Source organism: Salvelinus alpinus, chromosome 5 (assembly GCF_045679555.1).
Source record: "Salvelinus alpinus chromosome 5, SLU_Salpinus.1, whole genome shotgun sequence".
NCBI classification, from domain to species: Eukaryota; Metazoa; Chordata; class Actinopteri; order Salmoniformes; family Salmonidae; genus Salvelinus; species Salvelinus alpinus.
This window is the reverse complement of record NC_092090.1, coordinates 80,998,657-81,026,062: the sequence shown is the minus strand read 5'-3', so window position 1 is coordinate 81,026,062 and position 27,406 is coordinate 80,998,657. Positions and strand designations below refer to the sequence as shown.

General features: G+C 43.1%; 1 protein-coding gene across 1 annotated transcript in view; it reads right to left on the bottom strand.

Annotated features, from left to right (window-relative positions):
- The window catches only part of LOC139576965 (nuclear receptor subfamily 6 group A member 1-A-like), a 131,043-nt gene that overhangs the window by 9,869 nt on the left and 93,768 nt on the right, over nt 1–27,406 (bottom strand). Inside the window, exons 4-5 of the mRNA XM_071403627.1 lie at nt 5,142–5,372; nt 4,673–4,728 (exon numbers count right to left, since the gene is read on the bottom strand). Of these exons, the coding sequence (XP_071259728.1) occupies nt 4,673–4,728; nt 5,142–5,372 (287 nt within the window). The remainder of the gene's footprint in view (nt 1–4,672; nt 4,729–5,141; nt 5,373–27,406) is intronic.

Genomic DNA, 27,406 nt, shown 5'->3' with positions numbered 1-27,406 from the left:
GCAAAATGTCCCCACTTCGAATGTTCCTCCGAATATTCCTTGATTTACTATCCTTGTGAGTAGTTCTCGTAGCATAGTAAAACCAAAAACACACACACAAGGATAAAGTACCAACAATAGAGGACCATGGCTGTCCTTACCACTTCATAAACACTATACAGAGAACATAATCTACAAAGCCATTTGCAGAGCATTAGCATATCAAGACTTAGAGCCTCTTCACACTTACTACACATTCTTTAAAAATACCATCGCCTACTCCTATTACTCAAATGTAAACTTGTGTACTTGCTACGTCTCAACCGCTACCTCTGGAGGTAGCTCACAACACTCGCCCAACAGTTGCCCTCCTTAAAGCAGGGCAGTGTAAACAGAATTGTCTCTTTGAGCCAACACTCCTACAGCATAAATGGAAATAGTAGAGCAATGTTTTTGAAACAGCTGAAATGTATAGACATTTTCCTAATGTTTCAAACTTGTTTCATTGAGTTTTTACCTGAAATTGCAGTAACAGCCTGCTACATTCTGAAATTGTCGCAGTAGCTTCCGTCTGCACTGAGCCACATAAAACTATGGAAGCCCATCCCCACCACCAAAAACATGTCAAATGTAGATCATACAAATAGGATCTGTTTTGTGTTTTTCATTTGTAACATTGTGTGGTGATATCAGAGGTGGAACCACAGGTCCCAGAGTAGGGGGAACATGTTTTCCCGGGGCCCAGAGTTTTTCCTGATCTGGTAGTAGGCTAATCTAACCAACTCCGGACCCTAGTTGTAGCGTATTAAAAAGGTATGTCATCACAATTGTGTGGATTGATTAATTCCAGTCAAAGTCTGAAAATAAACAAATTTGATCACATTCACATTTTCTCAGAACACAAATAAATGGGCTTATTTTAGGCTATAAATACATAGCTTAAGCTATAAAAACAGGATAAAAAATTAAACCTGGTTTGTTGTAAGATAGGCCTACTGTACTTTTATATTCGTATGAGAGGGTTAATTGTTCATTTCTGATAGGCTAACGTGACTTGATGAAGACACAGCAACTCTGTGCTTATGTCTTGAAGCTCAAATATAATGAGTGTAGCTGTCACGAATACTACCGAAGGTGACTCCCCTTCCCGTTCGGGTGGCGCTCGGCGGTCGTCGTCGCCGGTCTACTAGCTGCCACCGATCCCTTTTTCCTTTTCGTTTATGTCTGTCTAATTGTTTTCACCTGTTTCTTGTTGGGGTTTTGGGAGGTGTACTATTTAGGTTAGTTTCGCCCGCTAGTGTTTGTGCGGGCTTATTTTGTGTGTTCATGTTATGTCGGGAGTGGATTATTTGATTGTGGGTTTTTCGCTGTCCAGCTTATTTTAAACAGTGTACCTGTTCCTGTTTTCACTGTGGACATTAAAGCGTTTTGTTCCTGTAAAACTTTTGCTCTCTCTGCGCCTGACTCTACACCCATCATTCACCTGACGTTACAGAAGCCCGCACCTACTGATGGAGTCAGCAGGAGCAGTGACCACCCCTCTCCCCACGATGGAGGAGAGAGCTTTCTGTCGTTTGAAGGCGCTGTTCACCGACGCGCCAGTGTTGGCGCATCCTGACCCCTCTTTGGCGTTCATAGTTGAGGTGGACGCATCCGAGGCTGGGGTCGGGGCTGTGCTCTCCCAGCGCTCGGGTACGCCACCGAAGCTCCGCCCCTGTGCCTTTTTTTCGAAGAAGCTCGGGCCAGCGGAGCGGAATTATGATGTGGGGGATAGGGAGTTGTTGGCCATGGTCAAGGCTCTGAAGGTGTGGAGACACTGGCTTGAGGGGGCTAAGCACCCTTTTCTCATCTGGACCGACCACCAGAATCTGGAGTATATCCGATCAGCTAGGAGACTGAATCCTCGTCAGGCAAGGTGGGCCATGTACTTTACCCGATTTCGTTTTACGATTTCGTATCGACCAGGTTCCCTCAATACTAAGGCCGACGCGCTGTCCCGACTATACGACACTGATGACCGGTCCATCGATCCTACTCCCATCATTCCGGCGGCTAAGCTGGTAGCACCGGTAGTATGGGAGGTGGACGCGGACATCGAGCGGGCACTAAGGGCGGAACCTGCGCCTCCACGGTGCCCGGAGGGTCGTAGGTATGTGCCGCTCGCTGTTCGTGATCAATTGATTCGATGGGCTCATAGTCTACCCTCGTCAGGTCACCCGGGTATTTCAAGGACAGTGCGAAGTCTTAGAGGGAAGTACTGGTGGCCTACCTTGGTGAGAGACGTGCAATTCTATGTCTCCTCCTGTTCGGTGTGCGCCCAGAGTAAGGCTCCTAGACATTTGCCACGAGGGAAATTACAACCCCTCCCCGTTCCACAACGACCGTGGTCCCATCTATCGGTGGATTTTCTTACTGATCTTCCCTTGTCTCAGGGGAACACCACGATCCTGGTCGAGGTGGATCGGTTCTCTAAGTCCTATCGTCTTATCCCGTTGCCCGGTCTCCCTACGGCCCTGCAGACTGCGGAGGCACTATTTACCTATGTCTTCCGGCACTACGGGGTGCCCGAGGATATCGTTTCTGATCGGGGTCCCCAGTTCATGTCCAGAGTATGGAAGGCGTTTATGGAGCATCTGGGGGTCTCGGTCAGCCTGACCTCGGGGTATCACCCGGAGAGTAATGGGCAGGTGGAGAGAGTGAACCAGGAGGTGGGTAGGTTTCTGCGGTCGTATTGCCAGGACCGGCCAGGGGAGTGGTCAAGATACATCCCCTGGGCAGAGATTGCCCAGAACTCACTAAGCCACTCCTCTACCAACATGTCACCATTTGAGTGTGTGTTGGGGTACCAGCCGGTTCTGGCACCATGGCATCAGAGCCAGACCGAAGCTCCTGCGGTGGAGGAGTGGGTGCAGCGCTCTAAGGAGACCTGGAGAGCCATCCAGGAGTCTTTGCGTCAGGCGAGTGGACGGCAGAAGAAGAGCGCTGACCGTCACCGCAGTGAGGCCCCCGTGTTTGCACCGGGGGACAGGGTCTGGCTCTCGACCCGAAACCTGCCCCTCCGCCTGCCCTGCCAGAAGCTGGGTCCGCAGTGTGTAGGGCCATTTAAAGTCCTGAGGAGAATAAACGAGGTGTGTTATCGATTGTTACTTCCTTCGTATTATTGTATTAACCCCTCGTTTCATGTGTCTCTCCTCAGGCCGGTGGTAGCTGGTCCCATGCAGGAAGGTGAGGTTCCGGAGGTCCCTCCGCCCCCTCTGGACATAGAGGGGTCCCCGGCGTACATGATAAGGTCCATACTGGACTCCAGACGCCGGGTGAGGGGCCTGCAGTACCTCGTGGACTGGGAGGGGTACGGGCCGGAGGAGAGGTGCTGGGTCCCGGTGGGGGATATATTGGATCCAAATCTACTAAGGGAATTCAATCGCCTCCATCCGGATCGCCCTGCACCTCGCCCCTCGGGGGTCGAGGCCGGTGTCGGCGCGCTGCGGGGGCCGCGCGTCAGGAGGGGGGTACTGTCACGAATACTACCGAAGGTGACTCCCATTCCCGTTCGGGTGGCGCTCGGCGGTCGTCGTCGCCGGTCTACTAGCTGCCACCGATCCCTTTTTCCTTTTCGTTTATGTCTGTCTAATTGTTTTCACCTGTTTCTTGTTGGGGTTTTGGGAGGTGTACTATTTAGGTTAGTTTCGCCCGCTAGTGTTTGTGCGGGCTTATTTTGTGTGTTCATGTTACGTCGGGAGTGGATTATTTGATTGTGGGTTTTTCGCTGTCCAGCTTATTTTAAACAGTGGTCTGTGGGTTGTGTTTGCGCCTGTGTTTTGGCGTCACCCCTTTTGTACCTGTTCCTATTTTCACTGTGGACATTAAAGCGTTTTGTTCCCGTAAAACTTTTGTTCTCTCTGCGCCTGACTCTACACCCATCATTCACCTGGCGTTACAGTAGCCTAGCAACGAGAAAATGAACCCTTTAATTGTCTGCACATTGTTGCCTTATTCAAGACTGTCATATGGTTTGGTTGCATTATTCAATAGTGTAACATGTTTAAGAAGAAAAGTATATGTCACTGTTGAATAGTTTGTGCTTACTGGATAGTGGTTACTGTGACTCTTACGGTGAATTTGAGCTGCGGAACAAAAATGTTGCGTTACCAGAAATGTAACGAACTGTAAGGCGAGGATGAAATGTGAATTGAAATGTAGTATTTTCTTTTAAAACCCCGCTCCTCATACTTTCCTTCATATCTCCTTCAAGGCATTTCCCCTGATATGAGATTTGATGATCAATCCACACCAATACGCATTCTTTCACACACTCACTCCTTTACATGCATGCATTTCAAAGCAATATCATTTAGTCTTAAAGGCAATTACTCTATCTATCTTGGCTATGCCCAAATTACTATTGAAAAGCATGGCTAATTCTCCATCTAATATTAATGGCATAGATGGAACATTGTAAATAATGACTGGTGCTGCAAGCAATAAGGGATGCTGATTTGCCCAATTGCCTTGTTCAAAGCCAGCTAATGAAATTATAAGTGAATATGAACATAAAAAAAATCACTGTCAACAATGGGTTCTAAGATAATTCAACTGAAATGGAACGGATTCAAATTCAGAAAAATTCTGAAATATCAAAGGCACTGTTGGAATCTAATAGTTAGCTGTAGTAGAGTGCACAGTGAATATTTACCTGGACAGGCCCAATACTTTTGTTTCTCCCTCCTGGCATCCCATCTTCCCTGATTGCTGGAAAACACAAAGAACAGCCATAAGCACCCCAACAAGATATATGGGGAAGAGGTGCAGGGCATACACAACACAAAGTAGAATTAAAATAGTATGTTTGGGTTTCATAACACAAAGTACAATTCCTAGGGGGTTGTGATGGCATGTTTGTACTATAGCTCTACCTGGTGGTGGCTGCTATGATTGTGCCACAGGACAAAATCAAGAAACTGTACAGTGAAACGAGAACATTCACTTACCCAGTCAATCCAGCAGAGGGCACTAGCTACATAACTACAGAGCTGGGGGGTCTGATTGAGAGCTGAAAGTTCTTGGAGCTCTTCTAATTTAATCTGTGGTTCTAGAACAATCTATGGTTCTAGTACAGTAAATTCTAATGTGTGGCTCTCATCTGCTCTTTGGTCTCCCCTTACCTTTACGGTTCATTCCCATCTGTAGACACTTGAGCAGACGGCAGTATTGGCAGCGGTTGCGTTGCTTGCGCGACATTTCGCAGTTTTTGTCTCGGCTGCATCGGTACACACGCTTGTTGCAGATGCTGCGCTTGAAGAAGCCCTTGCAGCCCTCACAGGAGATGATGCCATAGTGCAGGCCTGTGGCGCGGTCTCCACAGATAAGGCAAACACGTGGGTCAGCTGCATCATCTGACAAAAGAGACAGAATGACTGGTTAGAGCAGAAGACAGAACAGATATCTGACACATTCACTACATGACCAAAAGTATGTGGACACTCGTCGAACATCTCATTCCAAAATCATGGGCATTAACATGGAGTTGGTCCACCCCTTTGCTGCTATAACAACCTCCACTCTTCTAGGAAGGCTTTCCACTTGATGTTGGAACATTGCTGCAGGGACTTGCTTCCATTCAGCCACAAGAGCATTAGTGAGGTCGGGCGTCTGCTAAATGACTAGAATGTAAATGTAAGATGTGTAATACACCTCTTACCATCATACTGTAACTTAGGGTCGCCAACCCTAAGTGTAACCAGTTGAATGTGAGGAAGGTTGAGCACAGAGAGTGCAGACATCTTGAATGTTTTATTTAGTATGTCTGAGAAGAGAAAGGACCAGGCTAAAGTGACACATGCTGGCCTGCCTGGTGATTAGTTTACAGGCTCCCCTTTCTCTGAGATGGACATAGTGACAGCATCACGTAAACTCTTCAGAGTGTCTATAGTCTAACACCACTCAGTGAAACCTGACTAGATTAATTCCAATTTCAATAAATATAAATTACATTGAAATGCAAGCCCACATAAGGTCTACACATCATTGAACATGCTGGAATTTTAGAATGGAATTTATTTGTGGATAAATATATCAGACCCACTGTTTATTGATTCTCCAACTGGTAGTATCATATCACTGCTGTCTTAGAAGAGAAACATAATGCATACCATTAACAGAGCCTTCATATTTTAGCCTTCAACTTGTTTCCTCGAACGATACATGGAGCAGATTCTTTTGCTGAGCGTTTCAAAATGGGAAATGTTGTAAAGACAGGGCCAAGTGAGGGCAGTAATTTGGAACACATGTTGGGGGATATTTGGGGGCTTGGGTAGAGGCTAGAGGGAGGGGCTGCCTTCGAGGAAGTAGTGGAACAGGATGTCCCAAATGAAGCACATTCAAAAATAATAGGTTAAATTACACAGTGTTAGCAACTTAACAACATGTGGTGGCCATGAGAGACCCAGATGTGAAAACAGAATAAAGACAATATACCTACAATACATGACCAAAAGTATGTGGACACCTGCTCGTCAAACATCTCATTCCAAAACCATGGGCACTAATATGGAGTTGGTCCCCCCTTTGCTGCTATAACAGCCTCCACTCTTCTAGGAAGGCTTTCCACTAGATGTTGGAACATTGCTGCAGGGACTCGCTTCCATTCAGCCACATGAGCATTAGTGAGGTCAGACACTGATGTTGGGCGATTAGGCCTGGCTTGCAGTCGGCATTCCAATTCATCCCAAAGGTGTTCGATGGGGATGAGGTCAGGGCTCTGTGCTGGCCAACCAAGTTCTTCCAGACAGATCTCGACAAACCATTTCTGTATGGACCTCGCTTTGTGCACGGAGGTGTTGTCATGCTGAAACAAGAAAGGGCCTTCGCCAAACTGTGCCACAAAGTTGGAAGCACAGAATCGTCAGTCAGCAACGGGTGTGGCTGAAATAGCCGAATCCACTCATTTAAAGGGGTGTCCACATACTTCTGTATATATAGTGTAGCTTACTACAGTAGCCCTTAGTGCCAAATACCAATACCATTGATGCTAAATAGCTTTAGCTTCACATTCATCTCTATATAGTGACAATAGGTGTGTATGTGCATACATGCATGCATTCTTGCTTGTATGCGTCTGTGTGTGCATATGTTCCAGTGGGTGTGTGTGTTGGAGTTTGAGAATCCTAGAATCCTTAGTTGCTACATCTATTTTTGGACCTATATATTCATTGATTCTTTAATAATATCTTATAAATGCCTAATGAGCTTAGTTTAACTGCCGTACCCCATCAGAACCCAGAATATTAGCTTGTTTTACTCCAATGTTAGTAAACAATGTAAATGTAAACAAACACGTTATAGGCTCAAAACATATTTCAAACTATAACTTTGATATCATGTATGGCCAGTCCTTGCATCCATAGCCCTGTCTATGAATTTGAATGGTTACATTTCCCCAGGCCCATCCCTCAGCTTTGTATCAAAACAGAGGCTTCCCCACTCCTGTTTCACTAAATAGCTAAGGGATGGGGATGGAGAAATATAACCACTCTCAAATTCATAGACCGAGCTGATGATATCAAAATTATAGTTTTGAGACTATATACAGTGTTTGATTACATTTACGTTGTTTACATCTTATATTTTGGGTTCTTATGGGGAACGACAGTTGAACTAAGCTCATGAGGCATTTAGAAGTTATATTCTTCAAGAATCAATGGGTACATATTATTAATTTGTGTTACCCTATCCACCAACAACTGTCCAAAAATGGATGTCGCAACTAAGGATTCTAGCTTGAAATGTATGACTTACAATCTTCTGGGAACTCCTGACATTCTTAGTTACTTTGCTAATCACCATAGAAACTGCACAATCTCCAGACCAGCACACTTCTAGGACACCAAAAAAGCTGTTTAAAATCTTAACTGGAAAAATCCCCATCTACCTCTAGGCTAGATGATAAAATTCACCATGCTGGCAGAGAATAAATGAACCTAAATTCCCTACTCTCTGCTGTCCACAGTGTTAGTGCTATCCTAGCCCAATAATGGACTAAAGGAGACTAATGTTACTCCGTATAGTCCAAGGAATTTACACGTTCTGGTTAAAGGCGAATTGGCTCTGGCAGCCAAAACAACCCAATTCTCCATCTCAACGTGACTCGATTCTCAGTTGCGGTAGGGTTCTAGAAAAATAAAACCTCTTAACTTTCATATCACATCAAAATAATTTCACAAATGCAAAATATACACTTACTGTACACTGTTTTAACAGTTGCAGCCGACAGTATTTTTCAGTGACAACACGTTTGTGGTGTCAGTCTTCCGTTTACACACATATCTAATAAGCACAGGTAGTTAACTCTGTTTTCCGTAAACAAGCACTGAAACATGGAAATATGGCTGTGTGGGAACTCTAACCATATAAAGGTGTGTAGTAATTTAACGTTTTGTTTTTAGAAAATTATTTCTCACTGATTTGAAAGATATGTTCCTTATGTTTCCAAAACCGTACCACAGGAAATGCATGTTAACGTTGAGACCGAGCATTGGTGCTCTTAACAAAACTCCCCCGGCAGGAAGATACTATTGTCAATAGGAGCTGAAGGTAGTTAGCGTCTATGAATGGGCTAGTGCTACCCTATCCACTATCCACCAACACCCATCCACCAACACACAACACACCCCTCACCCCCGCACCATCCCCCCTCATAAAAGCTCTGAACAGATGGGTTGATACCATGGTTACAGTGAATAGCCCAGCGGAGCAAAGGCTGCCTCCAGTTGGAATGTGTCCATGTTCTGATCTGTAGCATGGCTGGCTGAGCTCACAAGATAACACACAACAACTCCACCCTCACTGGCTTAGCTTCCTAACTATGATATCAGTTACCAAGACAGCCCATCCCAATTTCTGTTGGTCAATTATCAAATACATGGGGGTTTATCGGCAGACTCAACAGCCTTGGTTTCTCAAATGACTGCCTCGCCTGGTTCACCAACTACTTCTCAGATAGAGTTAAATGTGTCAAACCTGGCAGTCTCTATGGGGGTGCCACAGGGTTCAATTCTCGGGCCGATTCTATTCTCTGTATATGTCAGCTCTTGCTGCTGGTGATTCTCTGATCCACCTCTACGCAGACGACACCATTCTGTATACTTCTGGCCCTTCTTTGGACACTGTGTTCACAAACCTCCAGACAAGCTTCAATGCCATACAACACTCCTTCCGTGGCTTCCAACTACTCTTAAATGCTAGTAAAACTAAATGCATGCTTTTCAACCGATCGCTGCCCGCACCTGCCCGCCCGACTAGCATCACTACTCTGGACTAGAGGTCGACCGATCATGATTTTTCAACGCCGATACCGATACCGATTATTGGAGGACCAAAAAAAAGCCGATACCGATTAATCGGCCGATTTTTTAAAATGTATTTGTAATAATGACAATTACAACAATACTGAATTAACACTTATTTTAACTTAATATAATACATCAATAAACATCAATTTAGCCTCAAATAAATAATGAAACATGTTCAATTTGGTTTAAATAATGCAAAAACAAAGTGTTGGAGAAGAAAGTAAAAGTGCAATATGTGCCATGTAAAAAAGCTAACGTTTAAGTTCCTTGCTCAGAACATGAGAACATATGAAAGCTGGTGGTTCCTTTTAATATGAGACTTCAATATTCCAAGGTAAGAGGTTTTAGGTTGTAGTTAATATAGTATTCATAGGACTATTTCTCTCTATATCATTTGTATTCCATATACCTTTGACTATTGGATGTTCTTATAGGCACTTTAGTATTGCCAGTGTAACAGTATAGCTTCCATCCCTCTCCTCGCTCCTACCTGGGCTCGAACGAGGAACACAACGACAACAGCCACCCTCGAAGCAGCGTTACCCATGCAGAGCAAGTGGAACAACTACTCCAAGTCTCAGAGCGAGTGACGTTTGAAACGCTATTAACGCGCACCCCGCTAACTAGCTAGCCATTACACATCGGTTACACCAGCCTAATCTCGGGAGTTGATTGGCTTGAAGTCATAAACAGCGCAATGCTTGAAGCACAGTGAAGAGCGGCTTGCAAAACGCACGAAAGTGCTGTTTGAATGAATGCTTACGAGCCTGCTGCTGCCTACCACCGCTCAGTCAGACTGCTTTATCAAATATCAAATCATAGACTTAATTATAACATAATAACACACAGAAATACGAGCCTTTGGTCATTAATATGGTCGAATCCGGAAACTATTATTTCGAAAACAAAACGTTTATTATTATCGCATACACCCTGACTCTAATTGCAATGAACGCAAGAGAAGTGACACAATTTCACCTGGTTAATATTGCCTGCTAACCTGGATTTCTTTTAGCTAAATATGCAGGTTTAAAAATATCTACTTCTGTGTATTGATTTTAAGAAAGGCATTGATGTTTATGGTTAGGTACACGTTGGAGCAACGACAGTCCTTTTTCCGCGAATGCGAACAGCATCGATTATATGCAACGCAGGACACGCTAGATAAACTAGTAATATCATCAACCATGTGTAGTTAACTAGTGATTATGATTGATTGATTGTTTTTTATAAGATAAGTTTAATGCTAGCTAGCAACTTACCTTGGCTTCTTACTGCATTCGCGTAACAGTCAGGCTCCTCGTGGAGTGCAATGAGAGGCAGGTGGTTAGAGCGTTGGACTAGTTAACCGTTAGGTTGCAAGATTGAATCCCCGAGCTGACAAGGTAAAAATCTGTCGTTATGCCCCTGAACAAGGCAGTTAACCCACCGTTCCTAGGCCGTCATTGAAAATAAGAATGTGTTCTTACTGACTTGCCTAGTTAAATAAAGGTGTAAAAAAAAAAAAAAAAAGCCAAATCGGTGTCCAAAAATACAGATTTCCGATTGTTATGGAAACTTGAAATCAGCCCTAATTAATCGGCCATTCCGATTAATCGGTCGACCTTTACTCTGGATGGTTCTGACTTAGAATATGTCGACAACTACAAATACCTAGGTGTCTGGTTAGACTGTAAACTCTCCTTCCAGACTCACATTAAGCATCTCCAATCGGCTTCCTATTTCGCAACAAAGCTTCATTCACTCATGCTGCTAAACATACCCTTGTAAAACTGACTATCCTACCGATCCTCGACTTCGGCGATGTCATTTACAAAATAGCCTCCAACACTCTACTCAGCAAATTAGATAGTCTATCACAGTGCCATTCATTTTGTCACCAAAGCCCCATATACTACCCAGCACTGCGACCTGCATGCTCTTGTTGGCTGGCCCTCGCTTCATATTCGTCGCCAAACCCACTGGCTCCAGGTCATCTATATGTCTATGCTAGGTTAAGCCCCGCCTTATCTCAGCTCACTGGTCACCATAGCAACACCCACCCGTAGCACACGCTCCAGCAGGTATGTTTCACTGGTCATTCCCAAAGCCAACTCCTCTTTGGCCGCCTTTCCTTCCAGTTCTCTGCTGCTAATGACTGGAACAAATTGCAAAAATCACTGAAGCTGGAGACTCATATCTCCCTCACTAACTTTAAGCAGCAGCTGTCAGAGCAGCTTACCGATCACTGCACCTGTACGCAGCCCACCCAATAAATAGCCCACCCAAGTACCTCATCCCCATATTGTCATTTATTTTTGCTCCTTTGCACCCCAGTATCTCTACTTGCACATCATCATCTGCACATCTATCACTCCAGTGTTAATGCTAAATTGGAATTATTTCGCCACTATGGCCTATTTATTGCCTTACCTCCCTAATCTTACTACATTTGCACAAACTGTATATATATTTTCCTTTTTTCTATTGTGTTATTGACTGTACGTTTGTTTATCCCATGTGTAACTCTGTGTTGTTGTTTTTGTCGCACTGCTTTGCTTTATCTTGGCCAGGTCGCAGTTGTAAATGAGAACTGGTTCTCAACTGTCCTACCTGGTTAAATAATGGTGAAATAAATAAAAATAAATAAAAGTTTGTTATCCCCTTTCACATCATCCATTACTAAATAGGGAGTGTGCTTCAAACAGAATTCCCAAAATAAAGGAACATGAACTGGTTTCCTCCTGAAAAACAGATGACCACTACTGGAAAAATATTAACAGTAAACCTATAAATGTGAAAGTTTAGAGATCAACATGGGAGACTGCATTATGACATTTCATAAAGATACAGAGAGAAACAACCACAACTCTGGCCTTCAACGCCATTCTCAGCTATTACACCATGACTAGCATAGAGTCCATAGTCAGTGAGCATACAGTACTAAGAGAAGACTCTAATGCTTTCACTGGTATCTACCAACACTATAATGAGTGCTGGGTGGTTGGTTGTTGGTCCCATAACCCAGTCCTGAAGGAGCCTGGTGAGACCTCAGCTATAGTGGGCCTGATTTAATGCTACCTCCTTCTGAACCCATAGATTAACCCTAGCTGCTCTGAGCTAAGTCTCTCACTGACGGCCTTTGGTCAACCTGCACATCACATAGCCTTGAACGTTCCCCTCATACAGGCTTGTCCAGTTATGGGAAGCCTTTGTGAAAGGTGGTCAAGACCCTGTCCCTGGACTAACTCATCATATACAGTACCAGTCAAAAGTTTGGACATACCTACTCATTCATGTATTTTTTAAATGTTTTTAAACAATTTTCTACATTGTACAATAATAGTGAAGACATCAACACTATGAAATAACACATATGGAATCATGTAGTAACCAAAAAAGTGTTAAACAAATCAAAATATATTTTTGATTTTTCAAAGTAGCAACCCTTTGCCTTGATGACTGCTCTGCACACTCTTGGCATTCTCTCAAACAGCTTCACCTGGAATGCTTTTCCAACAGTCTTGAAGGAGTTCCCACTTATGCTGAGCACTTGTTGGCTGCTTTTCCTTCATTCTGCGGTCCAACTCATCCCAAACCATCTCAATTGGGTTGAGGTCGGGTGATTGTGGAGGCCAGGTCATCTGATGCAGCACTCCATCACTCTCCTTCTTGGTCAAATAGCCCTTACAGAGCCTGGAGGTGTGTTGGGTCATTGTCCTGTTGAAAAACAAATTATAGTCCCACTAAGCGCAAACCAGATGGATTGGCGTATCACTGCAGAATGCTGTGGTAGCCATGCTGGTTAAGTGTGCCTTGAATTCCAAATAAATTACCGACAGTGTGACTACCTCAATAATCTGGTCGAGAGAATGCAAAGAGTGTGCAATGCTGTCATCAAGGCAACAGGTGGCTACTTTGAAGAATATCAAATATTAAATATTTCGATGGTCAGCCATCAGAAGCTAGATGAAGGGATCTGCCATTCAACTGTATTAGGGTAACATTTTGGAGTGATAGTGGAATCAACCAGTCACATTTTGACTTAATGGGTGGGACAACTAATGCTAGCCAGAGCAAGATGAGCTAAAATCTAACGAAGGAACATTAAATAAACCCACTCAAAGGTTTTCAGTTAGTTGGATGTCAGAATTGCACTGATAAACGATGGCGAATTGTAGTCTCCTCATCCTTCTGCAGCTTGCCTGCCCATGCATGCTTGCCCCAACCAAGCACCAAAGGTAACTGGCTAAAGTTGGCTAGTTTGCTAGCTAGCTACTTCCACACATAAATGAGAGAACACCTCACTCTGACCATTTTACTTGCCGTAGCATATTCTCTAGAGCGTTCTTGACTAACTATAACTTATTTTCCCCTACGTTTACTGACACCGGTCATATTCAGCAGGTGTTGCGCGTTCAGAAATTCATCACTGGTTCTGCACTCTGGTACACTCAGACGAGAGTGCTCAGAAATCGGAGTAGAGTAGTGAATTTGCAAACGCATGAGATATGCTAACTGGATAACAGTCGTTGAAGTTCTTGCTAGCTAACCAAATGACACCTGCATCTCTAGCCACCGAAAAACGATATGAGGAGAAAAAGTCAGTCACTCCCCCACTCCTCTAATGGCATGACATGACATCCTCCTAGCAGCTAGCTAGCTATCAAGCTAATGTTAGGCTCTGTGTTTTTAGCTTGCTCCATAAATAGATTTGCTAGCCTATTAGCCATATTATGACTGACTTTTGATCCTTTCCCTTGTTTGATTGTATTGACATTCCCAGTGCTAGTCACATTCATCTGTTTTTGTCTATAATATTGAGCCATTAAAACTGAAACAGTGCATCCCGAATTGGGGCAGCTAACCATGCCAGCTGTGATTTGCAACCTGATAGAAATATTTTTTGGATTACCAAGAAATGTATTGGTGAATTATATTAATCATGCATTGAACTGGATCCATCTATTCTGCCTACAATGCCTTAGTGTAAGTTATGGAACGCTGAGTCAAATATAACCTATTTTTAAAACGTCTTATTAAGTTGGTTTTGTAGCATAAACTGGGAAAAGTATATTTCTTACTGATATTATGATTGTCTGTTTGTTTCAAATCTGCAAAGTAGTTAAAATGCTGTGAGTTCCACTTTAAACTTTAGGTCAAACTTTGTGTGCTTAACGTGAAATGCTTTTTGCAATGGGAAGTAATAGTTGTACATTTCGATTGGGAAATGCTTAATGGTTGAGTTTTTGTATTCTTATGATTAGGACCTACTGGCTTATTATGTCAGAGTTTATGGACTGTTTATGCTTTAACATCATGCTGTGTGTGACTGCGGTCTTCCATCGGCCCTATACACTGGTGTAGCGGTGCTTTAACATCATGCTGTGTGTGACTGCGGTCTTCCATCGGCCCTATACACTGGTGTAGCGGTGCTTTAACATCATGCTGTGTGTGACTGCGGTCTTCCATCGGCCCTATACACTGGTGTAGTGGTCCTTTAACATCATGCTGTGTGTGACTGCGGTCTTCCATCGGCCCTATACACTGGTGTAGCGGTGCTTTAACATCATGCTGTGTGTGACTGCGGTCTTCCATCGGCCCTATACACTGGTGTAGTGGTCCTTTAACATCATGCTGTGTGTGACTGCGGTCTTCCATCGGCCCTATGCACTGGTGTAGTGGTGCTTTAACATCATGCTGTGTGTGACTGCGGTCTTCCATCGGCCCTATACACTGGTGTAGTGGTCCTTTAACATCATGCTGTGTGTGACTGCGGTCTTCCATCGGCCCTATACACTGGTGTAGTGGTCCTTTAACATCATGCTGTGTGTGACTGCGGTCTTCCATCGGCCCTATACACTGGTGTAGCGGTGCTTTAACATCATGCTGTGTGTGACTGCGGTCTTCCATCGGCCCTATACACTGGTGTAGTGGTGCTTTAACATCATGCTGTGTGTGACTGCGGTCTTCCATCGGCCCTATACACTGGTGTAGTGGTCCTTTAACATCATGCTGTGTGTGACTGCGGTCTTCCATCGGCCCTATACACTGGTGTAGTGGTGCTTTAACATCATGCTGTGTGTGACTGCGGTCTTCCATCGGCCCTATACACTGGTGTAGTGGTGCCTGGAGAAGTGTGTATACTCTAATTTTGCCAAAAGGTTCCCAAACGGCAACAGTGCAAAAAATCATGTTTTCCTATGATATTCTGCTGAAATTAGGCCATGTGTGAGGCACGCATGTGAGTATATGGCTATATTCACTTGCTTTGCGATTGTGTAGGCTACTTTCTGCATGATTTCTCTATTATATTACATAATTGATTTAAAAAAAAATGGAAATATCACATTTACATAAGTATTCAGACCCTTTACTCAGTACTTTGTTGAAGCACCTTTGGCAGTGATTACAGCCTCGAGTCTTCTTGGGTATGACCCTACAAGCTTGGCACACCTGTTTATGAGGAGTTTCTCCCATTCTTCTCTGCAGATCCTCTCAAACTCTGTCAGGTTGGATGGGAAGCATTGCTGCACAACCATTTTCAGGTCTCTCCAGAGATGTTCTACAGGGTTCAAGTCTGGCCTCTGGCTGGGCCACTCATGGACATTCACAGACTTGTCCCGAAGCCACTCCTGAGTTGTCTTGGCTGTGTGCTTAGGGTTGTTGTCCTGTTGGAAGGTGAACCTTTGCCACAGTCTGAGGTCCTGAGCACTCTGGAGTAGGTTTTCATCAAGCATCTCTCTGGACATTGCTCCGTTCATCTCTACCTCGATCCTGACTAGTCTCCAAGTCCCTGACGCTGAAAAACATCCCCACAGCATTATGCTGCCACCACCATGCTTCACCGTAAGGATGGTGCTAGGTTTGGCTTTCAGGCCAAAGAGTTCAATCTTGGTTTCATTAGACCAGAGAATCTTGTTTCTCATGGTCTAACAGTCCTTTAGGTGCCTTTTGGTAAACTCCAAGCGGGCTGTCATGTGTCTTTTACTGAAGAGTGGCTTCCGTCTGGCCACTCTACCATAAAGGCCTGATTGGTGGAGTGCTGCAGAGATGGTTGTCCCTCTGGAAGGTTCTCCCATTTCCACAGAGGAACTCTGGAGCTCTGCCAGAGTGACCATCAAGTTCTTGGTCACCTCCATGACTAAGGCCCTTCTCCCCCGATTGCTCAGTTTGCCTCTAGGAAGAGTCTTGGTGGTTCCAAACTTCTTCCATTTAAGAAAGATGGAGGCCACTGTGTTCTTGGGGACCTTCAATGCTGCAGAATTTTTTTGGCACCCTTCCCTAGATCTGTGCCTCAACACAATCCTGTCTCGGAGCTCTACGGACAATTCCTTCGATCCCATGGCTTGGTTTTTGCTCCGACATGCACTGCTTCTTCTTCTATTATATTATGGAGGTCCACAAACCAACATTAAAGGTGCATGCCGCCACCTACTGTGCTGGCGTGTGTGGTCAATCATGGTTTACAACATTTCCATATCCTCCTACCTAAATCAGTTCTTCTGGAAAAAAAGAGCCCTACTAACTTCTAATAGACCCTCCCCCACTCCCAAAATCGCTTCCAAACTCCCCCAACCCCGTCCAACCTCAATGACCCTACACTTCAATCTTTCCCTCTCTTCAACATACTTACAACAATATAACAACACAACAACACATGCTCCACCGTGTCATCGACCATACACTCCAGACACAAACCATTCCCATGCTTGCCAACCAGATGTAATAACAAGTTTAATGTATAATGTCCTAAGCGCAATCAAGCAAGCACCACCTATTTCTTCCTAATCTGACCTTCGAATCTTGGTCCACCGACCTTTCTTTGGAGGGCATATAAATGCTGGCCCTTAGGCTTAGCGTCCCATCTCTTCTGCCACACATCTATCAAAATGGCTCTCATTTTACATTTGGCCTCACCTCTACCCAGTGGAACATTAATATCAATTCTATGTTGTTTCAAAGCTTTTTTGGCTAACTGGTCTACAATTTAATTTCTGACATGCACTGTCAACTGTGAGACCTTATATAGACAGGTGTGTGCCTTTCCAAATTATGTCCAATCAATTGAATTTACCACAGGTGGATTCCAATCAAGTTGTAGAAACATCTCAAGGATGGTCAATGGATACAGGATGCACCTGAGCTCAATTTCGAGTCTCATAGCAAAGGGTCTGAATACTTATGTAAATAAGGTATTGCAAAAATTGCTAAAAACCTGTTTTCGCTTTGTCACAAACTTTTACAGATTCACAATCGAGAGCATCCTGTCGGGCTGTATCACCACCTGGTACGGCAACTGCTCCACCCACAACCGTAAGGCTCTCCAGAGGGTAGTGAGGTCTGCACAACGCATCACCGGGGGCAAACTACCTGCCCTCCAGGACACCTACACCACCCGATGTCACAGGAAGGTCATAGAGATCATCAAGGACAACAACCACCCGAGCCACTGCCTGTTCACCCCGCTATCATCCAGAAGACGAGGTCAGTACAGGTGCATCAAAACAGGGACCAAGAGACTGAAAAACAGCTTCTATCTCAAGGCCATCAGACTGTTAAACAGCCACCACTAACATTGAGTGGCTGCTGCCATACATGTAAAACATTTATCACTAGCCACTTTAAACAATGTCACTTAATATAATGTTTACATACCCTACATTACGCATCTCATATGTATATACTGTACTCTATACCACCTACTGCATCTTGCCATCTTTATGTAATACATGTATCACTAGCCACTTTATACAATGCCACTTAATATAATGTTTACATACCCTACATTACTCATCTCATATGTATATACTGTACTCGATACCATCTACTGCATCTTGCCTATGCTGTTCTGTACCATCACTCATTCATATATCTTTATGTACATATTCTTCATCCCTTTACACTTGTGTGTATAAGGTAGCTGTTGTGAAATTGTTAGGTTAGATTACTCGTTGGTTATTACTGCATTGTCGGAACTAGAAGCATAAGCATTTCGCTACACTCGCATTAACATCTGCTAACCATGTGTATGTGACAAATAAAATTTGATTTGATTTGTATTGTGTGTAGATTGATTAAAATCTTTTTAGAATAAGGATGTAACGTAACAAAAAAGGGAAGGGGTCTGAATACTTCCTGACTGAATGGAAGCGGATGATTATTCGTTTTTTACTCCACTGGTCTCGGGAAGAAATTACGAGTCCTCACCTTCTGAGACCGAGTCAAGACCGAGTACAAATGTATCTGACACCGAGACAAGACCGAGACACTCAATATGTTGTCTGAGACCGTGACAGGTCTCGAGTACTACAACACTGACTGCAACGTAATCAAAATCCTGCTATACAGATGTAGGATCTTAACTTGAGCCAGTTTGCTACAGCAGGAAAATAATCCTACACCAACAGGACATTTTTATTATTATAATAATTAACTGGTATTTTTGTAGGGGTTTGATACATTTTCCGTAAGGGTAAATCAAGTCTAAAATGTCAAAGTGGTAAATACTTTGTAATTAATTTAAGCATCAGCTGTCAGAGCAGCTTACCGATCATTGCACCTGTACATAGCCCATCTGTAAATAGCCCACCCAACTACCTCATTCCCAGATTTAAAAAAAATAAATTCTCCTTTGCACCTCAGTATCTCTACTTGCACATTCATCTTCTGCACATCTATCACTCCAGTGTTTAATTGCTAAATTGTAATTATTTCGCCACTATGGCCTTACATCCCTAAACTTACTACATTTGCACACACTGTATATAGACTTTTCTATTGTGTTATTGACTGTACGTTTGTTTATCTCATGTGTAACTGTGTTGTTGTTTTTGTCGCACTGCTTTGCTTTATCTTGGCCAGGTCGCAGTTGTAGATGAGAACTTGTTCTCAACTGGCCTACCTGGTTAAATAATGGTGAAATAAAATTATATATAGTTTTTTAAATTACAAACTTCAGATGCCTTTTTATACTTCAAATAAACTACACGTTTTAAATGTCCTGCATTGCATCAAATTAAGATCCTACATATGTAAGAGGTGCTATCTGTCCAGTTTTGCTCTAAGCCTACTATAAGAAGTAGAGTGGGCTTTCAGAGTCCAGAGTAAGGTTCATGTACTAGAGCTAATTAGCCAGAGCAGGAGGAATGTATAGGAGGATAAAGCCTCTCCCAGATCTACTGAATGGTGAATTGAAGACCTCTAAATCCCAGTGGGATTACCATTTAAATGGTATGTGGTTTAAATTCTGTCTCCTTAGGAAGCTCCTCAGAGGTTGCCATACTGTACACACACACACAATAGGGTCACTCGGTTCCCGCCAGCAGATTATAATTTAATCATTAGTTAATAACGTGAACACACCGCCACCCTGAAAACAGTGAGGAGCTTTGACTCAACACAAGCGTTGTTGAAGTGTGCAATATATTTTTCAGTGACACGACTCCAATTTCTGGTCTTCTATATGGAACACTCATGTAATGACTGTCTATCACACTGCCATACAGATAACAATGTAGTACAGAGAGACTCAGTTGAATAAAAAAAACAAGGCCTGTCAGAAGTAAGTCCAGAAACATATCTATTTACATTTTAGTCATTCAGCAGACACTCTTATTCAGAACAATTGGGATTAAGTGCCTTGCTCAAGGGCACATCAACAGCTGTTTTACCTAGTCACCTTGGGGTTTCAAACCTGTGACCATTCGGTTACTGGCCCAACGCTCTTAACCACTAGGCTACCTGCAGCCATATATGAGGAGCATCAATTTGCTTTCACACACTACTACATATTGCAGCATGTAAGCACTTTATGTCCAGAAAATGTTGATGTCCTATATAATGATTCCATATGAAGTGACTTTAGCCTGATTAAAATGGGCTCTTGGAGAACAATGAGGACAGAAGCCGTGGCCCAAGGAAGGGTGGAGGTATCAGAGAAGGTTCAGCTTGAGATCTAAATCAAGAGGCATTCAGTCGTTAAGCCCCTGTGCTGTGTGCTAAATAGAACAACACCTCCACTAAGCCTGCCAGAAAAGAAGACAGGATCCACATACTTCCCCCCTTTGTTTCAACTGAGAGCTCTCTATATTCTGTTTCTCAAATTGGCTGCCACCAAAAGGTACTCTTTTTTGGGGCATACTGTATACAGATCTTCCTCTGCATTGTCTTGCTTATAAGTTATAGATCACCAACACCATGCTCTGTTTAGCTATTTTACTTCAACACAAGCTGTGAGAGCACGTAAAATATTTCATTGCCTTAAAGCAAGTCTAAGATCACATAGTTTTACACTATGGATCCTCTCCTCCTCAATAAGCCATTTGTCTGTCTTGCTTTAGCACATGAATGCATCAAAACCATATATTTCATTGAGCATCCCATGTGAAATTCCTGACTTCCTTCAATGAAAAAAACACAATGACCGTTAGTTTCCTTAATTCACGCCAGCAGAGGCTTATTTGCCAAATATGTCACCCTCTCTTTCAAGTGCATGGCCACCATATAAACAACCTGCTTCACACCTTCACACACTTGATCTCAATGTGTCACGTCAAACTCTGGCTCCGCCTCACATCCCCCTTGTATAGCAGCCAGTGGTCCAGTCTGTCAAACTGGTTCCATCCTGGTTCTGGTCACCCTCCCTTCCCCCGGCTCCTCCTGGATCATGTGACCAGGGTGATAAATCCACAGTAACGGGACAAGTCGAAGAGTTGTAAAGTCAGGCCTTTGCTTCATCTTGAACTCCACCCTCTCTCTCTGCAGCCTGGTTCCTGGGACCCCCTCCCTCACCCAGGCCTCCCACTGGGCCCATTAAAGCCTGCATTGTTTCCCAGGGGTCAGGCTGGGTTTCATTTCAAACTTTAACGCAAACCAGGAAATGCACCTCAAGCATTTTAAACCAGAGTCAATGGACAAGAGACATTCCCAAACACCACTCCTGTTTCACACTGATCCAATAATGATATTGGCCTACTTACAACTACATTAGTGAACTAGATGCACAAGGTAACATTTCGAGTTAACCCTTTCAGTAATCTTATTTCAGCAATTATAACAATACTCCTTATCAACAGGTTTGTTTATACTGGGGGAAGAAAATTTAAATTCAAAAAATGTAACCACCCACTTTTGGTCAATTTGTTAATGAACTGAGCATCTCTTTTGATTTAGCTCCATGGTTTCTCTCCCCGTGTCCTATTACCTGTGCCATGCTGAGAAAAGAGACATATAGTGGCAACATCTTCCCTTTGTCAGATTCTCAGTCAGACAAAAGTCAATGGAGAAGCTTTTGAGTGGGTGACACTGGGACAAGGCCTGCTGAAGGGTATTTCACTCAGCATTTTGGTCTTGTGTTTCCATTACAATCATGCCCAGCTGAAAGGGAGCAGGGGTTGAATGGAGCTCCTGTACTTTTCCACTGTTACCTCCCTCCCTCCCTCTTTACATCTCTCTCTACCATACTCACTCCTTTAAATCAAATCAAATTGTATTAGTCACATGTGCCGAATACAACAGGTGTAGACCTTACAGTGAAATGCTTACTTACGAGCCCCTAACCGTTTCAGTGCCGTTTCAAAACAAATATGGATAAGAATGAAAGATAAAAGTAACAAGTAATTAAAGAGCAGCAGTAAAAAATAACAATATATACAGGGGGGTGCCGGTACAGAGTGAATGTGCGGGGGCACCAGTTAGTTGAGGTAGTATGTACATGTAGGTAGAGTTATTAAAGTGACTATGCATATATGACGGGGGGGGCAATGCAAATAGTCTGGGTAGAAATCTGACTAGATGTTCAGGAGTCTTATGGCTTGGGGGTAGAAGCTGTTTAGAAGCCTCTTGGACCTAGACTTGGTGCTCCGGTACCGCTTGCCGTGCGGTAGCAGAGAGAACAGTCTATGACTAGGGTGGCTGGAGTCTTTGACAATTTTTAGGGCCTTCCTCTGACACCACCTAGTATAGAGGAAAGGGTGCATACTTTCTCCTAACTAAGTACAGTACATGCCGACTCATTCTCTCTCCCGCTCTTTCTCTCTATCTCTATGAGACAGTAAGAAGATATAATCAATTTGCACCTTTCCAACAGTCAGCCACCATGCTGTTTGGTCTCTCCTGTCTCCATAGTATTATGTTAATTTATGCAGTTGCAGATTTGGCTCATAGTCATGACAATGGTGGCATGTTGACATCGCATACTATACTGGATAACATTTAACCCCCCCTCACACAGTACTGTCTCTGGGAAGCAGGCTGAGATCATACCAGGGATTACAGCCTGGGTCATTAGCATTGGGTAATTACACTCTAGCCAGATACCATGTTAATTCTATGCTAATTAATACTATATTAGTCACTAGTTTGTAAGATATTTCAGAGATAACATTATTTTTAACATTATTAAAGTGAATCCAGCTCATTCCCAAAATATTGATTAAGCAAACAAATAAGCCAAAAATGTTGAGTTTCTGTAACAGCATAAATGGTAATGTTGTTTTGCATTCTCTTTAGTCCTAAACAGCAACAAGTCTTGAGACAATAGATCCTGAGGCCTGTTGTTTTTTCTATGTTTTCTCCTGGCAACTTAGACATACTGCCGTAACACAAACACATTCATTTGAGTTCCTTGATGAATACATCTAAAGGTACATTTAATAATAAAATCAATAACATGTTTAATTGTCACATACACCAGATAGGTGCAGTGAAATGTATGGTTTTACAGGGTCAGCCATAGTAGTAAGGCGCCCATTGAGCAAATTAGGGTTAAGTGTCTTGCTAAAGGGCACAAGGACAGATTTTTTTCACCTTGTCAGCTCAGGTATTCGTAGCAGCAACCTTTCGGTTACTGGCCCAATGCTCTAACTGCGAGGCTGTACTTTTTAACAGGTCTTTGATCTCAATATTGGAATGTAATCAATATTCATTGACGTGTTTGGTTATTTTTCTGTATAGCTCCTTGGGTTCTTAGAAGTGGCTACAGTTACAGATCCCTAAAATCCACCAAGAAAAAGCCACTCATCTAATTTCAAAATTCAACATAACCTGTGACACAAATCTAATTGATTCTCTTCACAGACTGGGGTACACTATGACTGAGGAATTATAAAGGTTTAAATGAAATGAGGGGAAAGACCCTAGAAGGCCATAATAAGCAGGCGTTGGCATTGGCTATATTTAGCCTGTACAGATGCCACAGTTCCTGACCTCCCCCACTGTTATTGATCTTCACACACACAGCCTCTATCCCACTACCCTCGCATCCACAGGAACACACATAAGCACACGCACACTCCCCCCACCCAGAATTTGTGAGAAAGGGGACTTCCTGCTTGGATGAGCCATGGCAGGAGTGAATTGGTGTGTTGAGAGACAGAGAGAGGCATCAGCGGGCTCCTTTACATGATGAAAGACTGAGTGGATTTAACCCTCCTTCAGCTGAAGAAGAAACACAACTTCCAGAGCTGACAGGATAGGATTAGCATGTGGAAAGGGAGCGGACACAGTAGCCCCTCCCTTCCCTGAAAAGACAACACATAAGAGACAATAGGAAACATGAGAGAAATGTTCCCAGAGAATTCGTAAAAGGAACAACTCAGCTGATGGCTATGTTATGTTATGGTTAAACCACTAGACAAATGATCACAATGACTATCACATGCCAAGATAACCATTATCATACACATAGGGCTCAGCAAAGAGCTCTTGATCTGGTTGTCTCTAGATAGCAGGGCTGGCTCCAGGCATAAGCGACATAAACAGTCGCTTACACAAGGTGCAAGTTCGAAATTTGGTTGTGCATTAGCAGTTTTTCTCTTGTTATGACAGTCACTCAATTAGCCATGTCAGCTAACAATTTTTAGATTGGCAAGTTAGTCTAGCCAGTTATCTAAAATTGTAGTAATCATGGCCGAATACCGACCGGGCACGTGCCCAGGGGCCCTGACCGCCAGGGGGCCCCCAATGATTTTGTTAGTCACTCTCAGTCAGATATCAAGGCGTAAATCAGGGCAAAATTGGTAGAATTGCAGGTAATGTGCTTTAAAACTGCCAAAACATTAACTCCCCCATGGCAAAATGGGTAGAACTGCATGAAATTTGTTATATTATTTTGCATTTTCTCTCTGCCCCATTGCAAAATAAGTAGAACTGCAGAAAACATGCCTTAAAACTGCAAACATTTCTCTCTGCCCCATTGCAAAATGAGTAGATTTGCATGAAAATTGTTATAAAATTGCACAATTTGCTCTCCGCCCCATGGTAAAATCTGTACAACTGCAGAAAACTTGCATTAAAACTGCCAAATATTCTCTACGCCCATGGCAAAATTTGTAAACTTACAAACTTAATTTTTCTTCGCTCAGTGCCCTCAAAAGGCTAGATAGAACACTGCCTGGTGGTAACCATGGTAGCACTGAGTGATGGGTCATACAGGTGTAGTATCTTAATCACTCTTTTGTTGCTGGGAATTGGAAACGCAGATGAGCTTCGTGTTTTACATAAATTCAATGAAAACCCACACTAACACATGGTTATATTAACAGTTTTGCACTTTCCATGTAGCCTACTTTTGGCCAACTAATAGCCTAACCAACAATAATGCAAAAATGATGTACAAAATGTTCAAATCCTGTTGCTGCACTATTTTGCTGTGACAATATATGTCAAATTAAGATCCCACATCTGTATACTACTCATGTTTCAAGAAGTTTGGGGTTTCAAAGGAAACTAATAGCGGACCACAATCAATGTATGGAGGCATTTACCATTGAAAGAAGAACAACTGATTCCACATTGAAAATAAACTCCCCACTGTGTCCCAAAAAAACACTACATTGATTTGTAACTCACCTAGGAAAGAGAAATGTGACAATCCCATTGACTGAGAACATTGCAAAGGTTTGAGTCATCTACAAAGTCCAAGGACATGATAGTTAGTCGGACTGACTGAATGGATTGGTTTGGGTCTGTAAATGAATAACTACAATTTTCTTCACCATTAACCTACACTTCAAAAAATTGAAAAGGGATTTGTATCAAAATGAAACACTGATGACTCTTGCATGGCACATATAATCTCAAATATTAATTGAAAGGTAGTACACTCTGATATGAATTCAAATGAGGTGAAATAAAGTGAAACTGTGTTAGGTTTGGAAAGGTAGTCAAAAATTGGCTAACCCAGGGGTTTAACACTGCCCAGTAGAGTAATCCTAATCTCTCCTCCATCACATAAACAATGCTGACTGGGGACAAAACCTTTTCCAGATGGGCCACAGACACAGACCACAGATCAATACATATGTAACCCCACTCAGCAGTACACAACAGCACTCAACTACACATACCAATACCCACTCTACTACACATACCAATACCCACTCTACTACATTCAAATTAACACACATTGAAATATGGAGAAATACTCTGAAAATATGTGAACAGTCCTCAAATATGTATTCACTAATTCATGAAAATGAATTGATTATTCAAGAAAATACACAAACATATTTGGAATAACAAATATAAGCACACAATCCCCTACAACTATCAAGTAATTTATTGTATTACATATATGTATATCTTGGAAAGTACAGCTGCAACAAAAGTGACAAACTGGTCACAATATCATTACATAATGGGTTTGTAACCAGTCTTTTCTTTCCGAAGAAGAAAATACGAAACTAAGAAAATGATGTGACAAAACCATTGATTAGCCCTTCATCTACATGCTAGTCTGTTCTCTCATTTATACATGCTGATGTAAGGTTGCTTAAAGTATGGGCCATAAAGGCAATAGACCCAACCCCTTCCACTCTCCCATCCTCTCTTACCTTCCCATGTATCCATTTCATGCTTCTCCCAATTTGCAGGGACGCCATTCATGCACAGATTCCGCTAAAGAAAAGCCACAGGGCATGGGAGCCTCATGACTCTTGTCCTTCTCTCTCTCTGTCTCTCTGTCTCTGTCTCTGTCTCTCTGACAAACAACCTCTTCCGTCTACAGACTGTCCTCTCTCTGAGCATAGACTCCTAAGCCAACACCACTGGTCACTTTACTGCCTGGTCACATGACCACATAGTTCAAGCCCTGGGGTCACAGCTTGGCTTGAGGTCCAATGATGGTTAGGGGTTATCTGAGTGGAACTGATGGTCCTATTTTCTCTGCTGTTGAACAATGCCAAATGCCAAATTAGCCTCCCCTCCCTCTGCCTCTGGCACTTTCCACAGAGGACCAAAGTGCACGTCCAAGCATAAACACAGGTTCAAGCTGACAACACACACTGACATTAACTAATCAAGTCATTTTGTCAATAGAAGGCAAATAGAGTTAACCAAGGTGTCAGTGCTAGGTAGCAAACCAGGAACAGTGCACTGGAAAAAAACAAAGCCTCTAGATAATGCTTAACAAGTGTAAGATATTAATGATAATGATGTGTTCCTGCAGGTGATCACAATAATGATCCACCATTTATTGTCACAAAATGAACCCACAAAGCAACATTACAACATACAGCCAATCAAACAGTTCACCAATTAATTGCTTGGTATAGTGAACTGCCATAACTAGTTCTAAGTGAATTTTTTGTCTTTTTCTTTGTTTTTTTGCTTTACCATCCAATGGATTTTCCTCCTTCACCCCTCCAGTGTCCTCTCCAGGAAGTCATGTTATGAAGTGTCCAGTTCTGAACCAGTGGACCACGTACTCTACTGTTACCCTGTTACCCAAATGATTCTCTACCCTGTACCATCTTCTCCTGTGGACCTCACACTACCGGTCACCCTTGTCCTGTCCAGTCAGGTCTCAGCCCACCCTCCTGAGCTCCACCCTGCTAATAATGCAGCCACTTGTTCACTCTCCCACAGCCCCACAGGCTCACAACACAACCCACAGCCCTCCCCCAATGTCGATGCTAATGAACTACCTCAGTAAGTCACATATAAGAGGCTTAACACATTCAAATGCCATGGAGGATAGGGAGAAACTGATAGAGAGAGAGGCAGAATACAAGGACAGAGAAAATCAGATTTTATCAAGTGTAGGTGGGGTGGATAGTGACCATTGTTCATAGTGGTAGTAGTACTAGTATCAGTAATAG